Source organism: Brassica napus, chromosome A1 (assembly GCF_020379485.1).
Source record: "Brassica napus cultivar Da-Ae chromosome A1, Da-Ae, whole genome shotgun sequence".
Lineage (NCBI taxonomy): Eukaryota > Viridiplantae > Streptophyta > Magnoliopsida > Brassicales > Brassicaceae > Brassica > Brassica napus.
In genome coordinates, this window is record NC_063434.1 from 25,444,475 (window position 1) to 25,456,784 (window position 12,310).

The window sequence follows — 12,310 nt, forward strand, 5'->3', positions numbered from 1 at the left end:
TAATTATTTCCTGTTAAACTTAGAGCATCCACAATGGGAGCTTTTAAGGGAATCCTTATAAGGCGTGGAGTCCACTTTTTTAGAGTTTGTGTAAAAAAGAATTCTTAAAATCTTTTGATAAGGATTGATCCTTACACTGTTCACGGGTCCCATTGACTACGTGACGGCCCGCGAATGGTCATTTTTTTTTTTTTTTTTTTTTTAAATCCAAAATATCCAAGATTAATTCGAAATGCCCTTGTGCTAAGGACTCCAATGAATCTCACCATTGCGGATGGTCTTATGTTCCATTTGTTTGTTTTTTCATAACAAGTAACAGAACCAAAATAAAACAGAATTCCAAAACGGTCGAATATCATTTCTGATGGAGATTTTTGAGTATTTCGTGCTAGATCGATCGTCTGTTATATTAACCGCGAAATGGTTTTTAAAAAATCTTAATATTATTTTCAATTCCACTTGTATATGTTTATATTTCCTGCATTTTTAGAAATTATTTGTGTAGTTGAGTAGATATGACAATTCAAAACTTAGAGCAGATTCGTCCAACGAAAAACCTTAGCATATGAAAACTTATTGGGCCTTATAATGGCCCCACGAAGCATCCGGAGACAGCAGTGAAACATAGGGGTGGGCACTTCGGTTATTTTATCGGTTCGGTTCGAATTCGGTTCGGTTTAGTAGGTTCGGTTCTAGAATTTTTCCAGCTGAAGTAAACCATAGTTAGTTTAGTTTGGATCGATTTCGGTTCAGTTATGTTCGGTTCAGTTTATATTCGGTTTGGCTTGTATTCGATTCGGTTTATATTTCGATTCAGTTCGGTTTAATCGGATTTCTCTTAGTTTATTTATTGTACAAGAAATCATGTTTTAATACATACATGTATGGTTGTCATGAAATAATCGCGTTGGACATAATAAAAAATTAAGTATGTAAATTAAATTCAATTTAATTAGACTTGGCTTAAGTTTTAATTTTAGGGTTTAAAAGTATACGCTATTGAAAAAAATTAACATGGAAATTATGTGGGTTTAATGACGAATATTACAAAAGTTAGACAAAGTGTCATGGAAATCAAATTATATTAAGATTTACTTCGTGCAAAAAGAAATTAATGGGCTTAATATTATGATTTTAATATCTTGATATTATTAATATTTTAAATTTAAATAACTATAAAAACACTTCGGTTTATCGGTTCGGTTCAGTTTAAACCAAACTGAACTGAACCGTTCGGGTTAGAAAAATCTCAACTGAAAAATTTGAAATGGACTTTGGTTTGGTTCGAATCGGTTTTGGTTCAGTTAGTTCGATTCGATCGGTTCGGTTCGGTTTTTTTGTCCACCCCTAGTGAAACAGACATAATGGACATTTGAAACACACACACGTGGAATCACATGTTCAAATAGTTTTGCACAGCATTAAAAGTGGTCGTTAAGCTCAGTGGGAGTGTTTTTAGATACAGCCACATGGATTCTGTTTCCAAATATACAATGCTATATAAATAATTTATTTAAATTTCAACTGCAAGCATCATTAGCATGTGATTTCAAATATTAAAAAGTATACCAATAATGATGATTTCATATATTTTTTTACGTTTTGGTTTCGTCAAAATCTGGATGCTTCTTTGCATTCGTCAAAAGCACAACAATCTTCTACTAATATAATCCCAGTTGTATTATATTAGAACATTTAAAAAGATATATAACACTGATTTTATTTTATTTTTGTAACTTCTCTCATACTATTTCTAGGAAAAAAACATTACAAAACTAATCCGCCGAGAAAGCAGCCAATTTTACCCCCAAAATTTTTCTGTCCGAGTACACGGTCCACCGACAAATGGTTTGATGAACCAGTGACGAAATTGTCCAATTCCAGTTCTTTGGTTTAAGCTTCATTGTGAAACTCTCTATTCATCTTCTTTTCAAACCGGAAACCGGTTTTAGTAAACTGGAGTACATAAATAACAGGATTAGAAGTTATTCTTTTTCTTTTTGGTCAACGGATTACAAGTTATTCAGACAGTGAAAAGATAACAACTTACTTCGGTAATCTCTGTGCTAAACCCGGACCGGTATAACCACCATCCGGTTCACTCGCAGACGGAGTTCCCGCATATTGAACCGAAACAAAACCACCATTAGCTTTTCCGGTGTCTACTAACGGAGATCTCCCGGAGCTATCGGCTGCTCTCGGAGATAATCCTGAAATTTTCAGAAGAAACAAAAAAAAACAGTCAAGATTAATAAAAAAATGACAATTAGCAAAACGCAAACGCAATCGCAAATTAATCAAACCACACCTTGCAAAACGAGGACAAAGAAGAATATAACGGTGAGAAGCGTGGCCAGTACATTCCCGAGAGAAGAAGCCGCAGACGCAGCTTTAGCCGCTCTCGATTTCTTCAAAGCTCTCATACGTTCGACCCTCGCGCGTTTCAGTATCGCCAGTTCAGCGATCTCTCTTATCAGCTTCCGGTCCGCTGCGTCTAGAGACGGTCCGCGCGGCGGACGGGGAGGCTTCGACGCTGATTTCTTGCGGTTCTCCTTCCGATCGCTCCTTCCCCATCCCGGTTTACTGATCGCAGACTGAACCGGAGTCGCGTCGTTTTCTAACGAACCGACGGTTTCTTCTCCGGTTATTACCGGTTTGTTATCTGTAGAAGTCGGTATCAATGGCTTCTCCGGCGATTCATTGATGCAGTGGACGAGTCCTTTCTCAAGATCGACATCAAAATCGAGACTCATTCCCATTATCCACTCAAAACGAGATAACAGAACCAAAACAGAACACAGCTTCACACTTTAGACAAGAATCGAAGTTCTCTTAGGTCTTGAATCTCTAATCAAGATCTATTACCGATAGAGATGAAATGACACGCTGCACGCATATGCAAACTAGATGTCTCTGTGTTTGAGTTTGTCTTATATTGACGCTTGTGACGACGCGTTTAATAGCCAAAGCAAGTAAATAATTGAATTACAGCTAACACGTTGTCTCCAGAAGCAAATTAATCTGCAAAAATAAAATCACAAACTTTATTTTTTTTATAATTAATAAAGAAAATATTTTATTGCAGAATATAGACAATTACCAAATCGAAAATCACGTGGTATATATATAGAAAAAAATGAAAGTAGAGAGATTGAATTGAAGTTTAGTTGATGCTTTTATTCAAGATACTGTCAAAAGTAGGTAACTAATCTCGGACATGAAGCAAGGAACAGCTGTGTTATTGCTTTTTTCGGTGCCGTGACTTAGGGGAAAAACATATTAATTAATTGAAATGAATTAAATTCTTTTTCATCGAATCAAATACGAAAAAAACTGAACGAAAATGTTGTGAATAAAATTAGAAAAGTATTTGAAACCTGTTGTTGTACCTTGAAACGAAAGAGAAGGAGACTCAGATCCGATACTGAAGAGATGATCAGATGAGTAGAGAGACCGAGGAGAAAATGGCGGATTAATTGTCCGAGTTCAGACCGATTCAAAAAAGAAAACTAAATCAGGACAAAGAAAAAGAAAGAGTTATACACACATTTGTCGAAATATAGATGGTTTTATTCTGAGATTTTGACAACGAAATAAATTAAATAATATGATGGAAAAAAAGACAGCAGAGTTGAATTCGAAACAGATATAGAAGTGTGTTGTGTTCGGACATGTGTTGCTGTCCTAAATATAAACTGAGATTACGCATGTGAGCTTTTCTCCAGCAGGGAAGCTTCACGTCACCGACGCAGAGAGAAATGGGCCAAATATTCTTTATTCCATTTAGATCCTCTTTTTCAGTTTTTCATGCTTTTGCACCTGTAAATATTAATTTGGCCTCTACTACTATTCAAATTTAGGAAGTCACAAACATTTTAACTAAATTTTTTAAAATAACTCTTTCTATTGTTTCAAGACTATACTATGTGTACATATTAAGTCTTTTAAATTTGGAAACCAGAACTAAAATTTATTACTTTATCTAGAACTGATCCTGTTTATTACAACTCTTTTTGTTCGTTGGATATTTTGTTTTTTTCATATATTAAAATTAAATTTGTTATTTTTGTATGAAATGACAAGAAAAATCAAGACCAGGACAGAATCAGGTAGACAGAGACAAATATGGCGACATGTATTGTCATACATTGAAGAATTTGGACCCAATTTGATCACTATAATAGTATAACTAGGATAAGACCCGCGCCTTGCGCGGGATTAAGTTATTATTTTTGTTATATTTTGGAGAATGAAACAATAGTTTGGCTTCATTTGGATTACGGGTGTTCAATCCGGATATCGGGTTGGTTTCGGTTCGGTTCGGTTTTTTTTTGTATTTGGTTAGTAAAATATAACCACTATTCTAAATCCATATTTACTTTGACTTTAGTCTTTCACATACTTTTGAAAGATTTCAACTGGACGACTAAATTGATCAGTCAATCTTGTTGCTTTAAATCATTAGTGTTTATATATATATATATATATATATATATATATATTATTTAGTTTGAATATTTATTAAATAAAAATTCATATGCGTTATATTTTATGATCATTTTTAACTTATTATAACAAAAAAATAATCTATTGATCACAAAATTTTCAGAGTGAGAATATTCAAATTTCTAATAATATATAGACGTTTTGAAAAATTCAAATATAACATATAAGAAAAAATATAAATGTTTTTATTATATATTTAATGTGATTTTTTAATATCTTTCAATAATATAAAATTAAAAAAAAGAACTAAGATACCAAAATTGTTATCAAATATTTATTATTCATAATAATTAATTTTCATATATACGTTAATCATATTAGGTAATTTCGTAGCTTCTAATTAAGGAAAGTGCAAAAAACATTTTGGTAGATTATTTATCAATTCGATAGTTAGTTTAATAAAAAATATAATGTAAGTCAAGATGGACCAACCTATTTTTCTAAGAATAGTATATTTTATATAGTCATTTATTAAATGAGAATTTATAATCATACAGTTCTATGATCATTCATATCATTTTATAACTGAATATTTAAATCATCGATAACAAAATTTTCAATGTGAAATCTTTAATAAGTTTATAATTTATAAATGTTTTTGAAAATTCATTGAAAGTTTTAATATTAAAATATTTATGTAATCTTATGGTATATAGTATAATCTATATATATATATAAATATATATGTTTTATTATTAAATGATATTTTTTACTCATATGGTTTTAAAATAATGTGTATCTTCTTATAATATTAAATAAAAGTTCATATTAATACAATTTTATGATCATTTGTAACTTATTATGACAAAAAAATAATCTATTGATCACAAAATTTTTTGAGTGGGGATCTTCAAATTTCTAATAATTTATAGACGTTTTGAAAAATTCAAAATATAACATATAAGAAAAATTATAAATTTTTTTATTATATATTTAATGTGATTTTTAAATATATTTTAATAATATAAAATTAAAAAAGAACTATGATACAAAAATTGTTATCAAATATTTATTATTCATTATAATTAATTTTCACATATACGTTAATCATATTAGGTATCGTAGCTTTTATTTAAGGAAAGTGCAAAACATTTTTGGTACGTTATTTATCAATTCGATAGTTAGTTTAATAAAAAGTGTAATATAAGTTAAGATGGACCAACCTATTTTTCTAGGAATAGTATATTTTGTATAGTTATTTATTAAATAAGAATTTATAATCATACGGTTCTATGATCGTTCATATCGTTTTATAACAAAATATTTAAATCATCGATAACAAAATTTTCAATCTGAAATCTTTAATAAGTTTATAATTTATAAATGTTCTTGAAAATTCATTGAAAGTTTTAATATTAAAATATTTATGTAATCTTATGGTATATAGTGTTTAATATATATATATATATATATATATATATATATATTATTTTATTATTAAATGATATTTTTTACTCATATGGTTTTAAAATCATGTGTATCTTCTTATAATAAAAATGTTAAACCATTGATCATTAATTTTTAACATAATAATTTTAATAGTTTTAGTCATTTATTATCGTTTTTAAAAATTCAAAATATGACATATACGAAAAAATCTAAATTTTATTTTTATAGCTAATTTGATTGTTTAATTTATTTTAATAATATAAAATTAAACAAAAAATGATGGAGGAGATATACATTGTTATCAAATCTTTATTATTAAACTCATTAATTGTCATATATATATTAGTCATTTATGGTAATTCCGTAGGTTTTATTTAAGGAAAGAAAATATCATATCATATCATTATATCATATAGTTTGACCAACTTATGTATCTAACAACATATAAAAATCGAATGTGGACCTACTTATTTTTCAATTGAATGTAATTGACTACCTAATTGAGTGCCACCTATGCATTGGGGCATCTTTTAATTAATACAAAATTGAGGTTACATCTTTTCAAATGTTTCTCAATTAATATATAAGGGATTCCCATCGGGCCCAGTTTACAAATATCTAAAAATAACGACCTCAACGAGAAACGCTCTCGCGCAACGCTGTGAAATATAGTGATTAGGTCCCTTGACTGTTAAATACTTTGTGATTTATCTCACAAGTATCTAATTATGAACCTAACCTCGCGCTTAAAGAGAAAGCTCGTCAAAAACGTCTTTTTTTATTTTGTCGCAACGCGTCAAATTCGTCACCAAATACGTAACTCCAGTTTCTACTTTCATCCCAACGAAATCAATAATTCTAGATAAATTAGAAGGCATGGAGGTGTCTGATTGGTAGGGAGCTATTCACATCCCACTTACAGACAACATTAAAAATAAACGGTCCGCTTTCAAAATAATACCGTGGCCCCATGATCCATGAAAGTAACTTGTTCCACATTAGACCTTTTTTGAGAAAAACATTCATAGACACTTTACAGTTTCTTACCACGTTTATAATTTGTCTGTATAAGTAAAATATACATTTATGTTCTTAATGGATTACTATGGTTACACACAGGGGCAGATCTAGAAAATAATATAACCTGGGGCACGATAAATATAAAAATATAAAATTTAATTTAGTATATTAAATCAAATTATTCTTTTAAAAGACATTCATAATTAAAAAAATATCTTAATTTAAATGAATTAAAAACCAGTTTTCATATTTTAAATGTTTGTTTTAAATTATATATTGCACATAATAATTTTATTATGAAAACTAATTCCTTTAGTTGTTATTTTAATCTGACTACTAAAAATGAACTTAGTAAAATAATTGTTACAACAAAATTTGAATAAATTATATTCTTTTACTTTGGAAAATCATTTTAAAGAAAGAAGGAAAACAAATAATTATTAAAAAGAAAGAACTGTTTTAGACTTTGGTAGCAAAAACAAGGAAATAAGAGAGAAGTTGTCATTTACGAAAAGGTGAATCAAGAGTGCGCAAGATAAAATGAAAGAACAAAACCCGTAGCTCATGTTTCGAACAATGAGTGGGTGGAGCACATATAAGCCTTTAAAGCCAATTAAGCTACATACTTGTGTCTATATATTTCTTACACAAGGATTATATAATATCAGTATGTGGCACGTGCCACACCCATACTGTACTTGGGTCCGCCCCTGGTTACACAGCAAACATCATGAACCTTTTTTACTCCACGTAATAATTTTTGAGTTGGTTCAAAAAAATCTGCATAAATTTCCATAACGAGGAGTTATTAATGAATTTTAATATCATGGGAGAAAACTATGGAAAGAAACATGTGGAAATTTTTTTGGGTAGCGAAGACTAGACCAGTCAACTTCTGTCAGCCATACCATTGTACCGGCATTTATACTATACTAAAAGGAGAATAAAGTGAGTAGAGAAATTGTTCACGTAGACTGATTAATTTAAACCTATCAGAATTTGCCATGTCAGCTTAATTAACATGTCATCAGCTTACAATTACAATCACTAAACTAAAACAGGTAGAGATGTCAAACGGGTTGATCCGTCCCGTTCCATCCCGTACCGCAGCGGGCTCATCACTTTGCCGGTCACTGCGGGTCAGGTCCGCGCGGGCTGCGGTCTCCAAAAGGTCATCCCAAACCCGTACCGCCAAATGCACACTCCTTTGCAGGCTGTCCCGCGGGACATACGTCAATGTAGTGTATCCGATCATGCTTGACACTGCAGGCCGTTCCAGAACACTTCCTAACGCATCTTCAGAGCTGTGAATAGAAAATCTGTATTCTAGCACAGCAGCAGTGTATGGTGTAACAGCTGTATCGCCTTCTTTCCTTAGTAATGTATCCAACTCAGGCCACAATGCTTCTCGCCTGCAAGAGATAGCAAACTGAGCTTAGAAAATAAAAATAAAAACAAATGTCCAAAGTAGAAATGTAAATAGACAAAGTAAGTACCATGCAGTGCAGTCATCTTCAATACACTGGTCATCATCTCCAAGACCAACTTGTACAAGATGCTGTGCACCTGAAACAAACCAAGTCATCATGTTAGAAAACAATAATACAAACACATCAAAACGAATGATCAAAACAAAGAAACAAAACAAACCTTGTTCAACAAGAATGTCATCTACAACTTTGGCAACCTGCAACACATATTGTCTGTTTCCTAATTCAAAAACACCATACTTCAAGTTCTTGAGCCAGTCTCCTCTGTCATTCCCCTGTAACTCACATGACACATGTACAAAACTTGAGACACAAGTAAACATAAGACACACGTTACAACAACTAACTGACCCCAAGCAACAAAAGACTCACCTCGGTGAACCATTTATAGAATCTCGCCGCATTGTCTGTTGGCTCACCGTCTCCATATCTACACAACCAAGATTGTAAAAATCAAAATCAACTTCAACAAAAACAAAACCAGATCTTAGAAAAAAAAGACTAACGTGGCTAAGAAGAAGAAAGCCATATCCTCTTTCTTCAACTTCTCCTCGTACTCATCATCATCAGCAGCATAATCGTCCTGTTAAAACAAATCAGAACCATATCAAAATAACAACAAAGAAAGGTTTAAGCTTTATTAAAGGGTATTATACCAAATCAACCATTTTGAATCTGATCTTCTCGTATCTTGCTTTAGATTTCATCATCTTCACTCTGTTTTGAATCAAAGCAACTCACTTTAGCAAACCCTTCAGCAGTTCTGGTCTGGTGTACCAAAAAAGATTGTAACTTGCTTCCTCCCATCATCAACCTCGTCATCACCAATGCATGTAAAGAAGCTCCGCTGATGCAGCTCGAGCACGATGTGGTCACCGGAAGGCGGAAACACTATCGCCTGCCAGACATCGAACATGTACGGCCATCGTTGGAGCTCCATTTCTTCTCACGGTCGTCGTCGAAGCTCCATCGCCTTTCACTCTCTCTTTCTTTTCGTTTTCAGGTGAAGAAAGAAACGAAATCGACGAAGCTTCCAGATGCTGTTCTATGGGCTGTCCCGCGGGTAATGAGGGCCGTACCGCTTTGAACCCGAAACCGAACAAGCTCCGTCCCGTAAGGCCCGCTTTATTGTGGGTCATGAATACTTAGGCCCAAACCCGCCCCGCCACAGGTTTTAACGGGCCAGGCCAGCGGGACAAGCCTTCTGTTGACATCCCTAAAAACAGGCCAAGTCGAGAGTTTGTTTGGTTCCTACCGAAACCCAGACCCAAAAAAATTATTGCCGTTCCCTTCTAAATCTCAGGCAACCTAACTATTCCTCTTCTTCAACGTTTAGGCTCTGACTGGTGACCTTTTCGGGAACACGAGGAACAAATAGGAAAGGAACGTATAGGAATAAAATTGCAGGAATTGGAAGGAATGCTTGTTCCTTGTCAAATTAGAAGAAACTGAATGTAAGTTTTTTATAGTTTGGTCTGAGTATAATCACATACATGCTTTCTAATCTTTTCTTTGATATGTTTTCCCTGACTGTGGCTGTTAGAAGAAGTAATTATATATTCATATAATGTCTCTGAAGGTCTTGAAACGTGAAAAATGCTTTGTCTGCTACTCCTTTCCTTAATATAACACTTTATAGCTTAATTCCAGTATCTAGATTATTTGAGAATTGGTCAAACCTACTGAACCACCAACTCATTGCTTCAGAAGAGCATAAGGATTATTTAAGCGCTTCCAATCTTCTGTCTCATTCCATGTAGAATTTGAATGCCATGCCCATTTTGTATGAGTTTTTAATCCAAGTATATTTTCTTCATTATATATACTTCTGTTCCATTAGAGGGGTTAACAATTTCGAGCCCATTTTGTATGAGTTGTTGTTGGTGAAAAGTATAGGAATCAACTTTAATTTGCTCATATAACTGAACAAATAAACCATTTTTGGTCTAGAAATGGGTATAGTTGAACTTCAAGGCTGTCTTTTTGGACTGCAGGGAGCATGTGAATAAACAAGGGAGAAAAGTTGGTACAGTCGATGAACTAATCCAGGTGATCACTCCCAAAGGCAGAGGTAAACATAGATAAACAAAAACTTTTAAGATGAAATCGGAAATGAGAAACCTGTTTTCCAAATACTTTGAAATATCTTAATTCTGTTTTTCAGTTTGAGGTATTGGACTTGGGTTATTATAAAATGAAAAGTGGGAAAGAAGAGAGTATGCATACATATCCTTTGAGATCTCTTGCTTCATCTCTGGAAAGGGGTCAGTGCGTATGAGTTAACCAAGAGTTCAATTCAGCGATATTTTTACAGATTTGTATTGAGTTTTCTCATTGATGATTTCTGAGTTGTCTATATAACTTCGTCATTGCTCTCTCATGTTTAAGATGATTCACCATGTTCCAGTTGGTTCAAAACTTTTATGTATGTAATGTCTGTTGCAGGTGAAATCTCCTTGCTCTTTCACTCAAAGAGAGATGGGATATCTCACGGACACCATCCAGAATGGTGGAACTGAAGTAATGAGTATTGATCTGATGTTTCATTTGATGAAGGACACGTAATGAGTTTATATAATCATTGTTCTTCACTCCATATAAATTTAACTGCATATTAACTGATGCTGCAGTAACAAAGGAGAATTTACGAACCGTAACAAACCAATCACTCAACTGCATAAGAAGCGATGCTGCAGTAATGCTACGGTTACGACTGTTGGAAACGCCCTTAGATATGATCATATGATAGATCCAGCACAGTGACATGACTGACAGTAGAAACCAAAATCAGAGTTACGCTAAAGCAAAAGGAACAAGGAAGCATAAAGTAAAAACAAAGTTGTGATTGCCCTCATTTCCTTGCCTCTTCTGTGAAAACTTAGAAATACTTTTGCTTTGTGTTTGGTAGTGTCTGTAAATCCACATCTATATGTAATTATAGGAGGAAGACATTGGCCAACAGAATGTTTCATTTCAAAGACGTGCATAGGGTAAAAGTATATATTGTCAAATGAGGGTTTACAGGAGGAATACATTTATATATGTATTAGTTGTGCTTTGGCAAATGTTTATGTAAAAATGTTATAGATCGTCTCTGTCTCTACTTGAGAAGTGTATTTAATTTAACGCAGACTCAGTAAGATATGCAATTGTTTTAGATTATCATCTTTTCTTTCTCAAACAAAATGAGTTGTCAAAGAAAATAACAAAAAGAAACGCATGTAAGGTCTACTCGCTGAACATGCCAGCCAAATTAGATAAAAAGGAAGAAAAAAATCTATGAACATTTGAGAAACATAAACAAAATGACAAAATTATGTTTAATGATTTGATTCTTAAACTTCATTCAAGTATACACACGGAATGTGATAACGGTAAAGGTTTGTGAGTCAGACTAAACAAAAGCAAAAAGTAATAAGCAAAGCAACCGAACATAAAATCAGTAAGAAGATTTATATGGACGCTTTAAGTTTCAGAAAAAAAAAAGAATTATATGGAGGCTATCCTCCATAATGTTATTTCTTACTATATTTGGATTATACCGATTGAAGAAGGAAAGTTGTTCAAAAAAAAAAGAACAATGAATAGAAAAAAACCTTGTTCGGAAACTCGCTAGGCGCTACGCGTGCGGCACACCCGGACCTAGCGATTTATTGAAAAATCGGAAAAAAATCAGGGAGTACGCGGGGCGGAATTTTTTGTATTTTTATACATATAATACCATATTTTATACATAAAATTAACATTTTAAGATGCAGTCAGTCACTATATAATATGGTTTCATAACTGTACAAAGAATTTACGTAGCCAAAGTAATTTTTGATGCATTGTAAATTGAGAAAGTGAAAGGTATGATCATTGGAATCTTCAACCATGACAGGATTCGACTTCTTCTATATATTGTT

At 32.7% G+C, this 12,310-nt stretch overlaps 1 protein-coding gene and 2 long non-coding RNA genes across 5 annotated transcripts; 1 reads left to right on the forward strand and 2 right to left on the reverse strand.

Moving 5' to 3' along the window:
* Positions 1 to 1,606: 1,606 nt before the first annotated feature.
* On the reverse strand, positions 1,607 to 3,729 carry LOC106397304. The gene is made up of 4 exons (XM_013837886.3): positions 3,390 to 3,729; positions 2,309 to 3,021; positions 2,051 to 2,210; positions 1,607 to 1,956 (listed from the first exon to the last, which is right to left on the reverse strand). The coding sequence occupies exons 2-4, from the start codon at positions 2,757 to 2,759 to the stop codon at positions 1,920 to 1,922; spliced, it is 648 nt and encodes a 215-aa protein (XP_013693340.2). The 5' UTR covers positions 2,760 to 3,021; positions 3,390 to 3,729; the 3' UTR covers positions 1,607 to 1,919.
* A 3,661-nt stretch (positions 3,730 to 7,390) lies between these two features.
* On the reverse strand, positions 7,391 to 9,028 carry LOC125577344. The gene is made up of 2 exons (XR_007315788.1): positions 8,912 to 9,028; positions 7,391 to 8,835 (listed from the first exon to the last, which is right to left on the reverse strand). It is a non-coding gene; the product is annotated as an uncharacterized LOC125577344 (long non-coding RNA).
* Positions 9,029 to 9,732: 704 nt separating this feature from the next.
* Positions 9,733 to 11,352, forward strand: LOC125577343. 3 transcript variants are annotated; one of them, XR_007315786.1, is made up of 4 exons: positions 9,737 to 9,859; positions 10,400 to 10,476; positions 10,570 to 10,669; positions 10,851 to 11,352. It is a non-coding gene; the product is annotated as an uncharacterized LOC125577343 (long non-coding RNA). The 3 variants fall into 3 exon arrangements; XR_007315785.1 differs by having other exon boundaries at positions 9,733 to 9,859; positions 10,570 to 11,352; XR_007315784.1 differs by having other exon boundaries at positions 9,742 to 9,859; positions 10,400 to 11,352.
* The last annotated feature ends 958 nt before the right edge of the window (positions 11,353 to 12,310 follow it).

What these genes read in the sequence shown, in the direction of transcription:
- LOC106397304 (XM_013837886.3), bottom strand. Translation starts at nt 2,759, where the DNA reads ATGGGAATGAGTCTCGATTTTGATGTCGATCTTGAGAAAGGACTCGTC. An exon ending in CTTTGTCCTCGTTTTGCAAG is followed by an intron (nt 2,211 to 2,308) that starts GTGTGGTTTGAT and finishes TGAAAATTTCAG; the next exon opens with GATTATCTCCGAGAGCAGCC. An exon ending in TTAGCACAGAGATTACCGAA is followed by an intron (nt 1,957 to 2,050) that starts GTAAGTTGTTAT and finishes TATGTACTCCAG; the next exon opens with TTTACTAAAACCGGTTTCCG.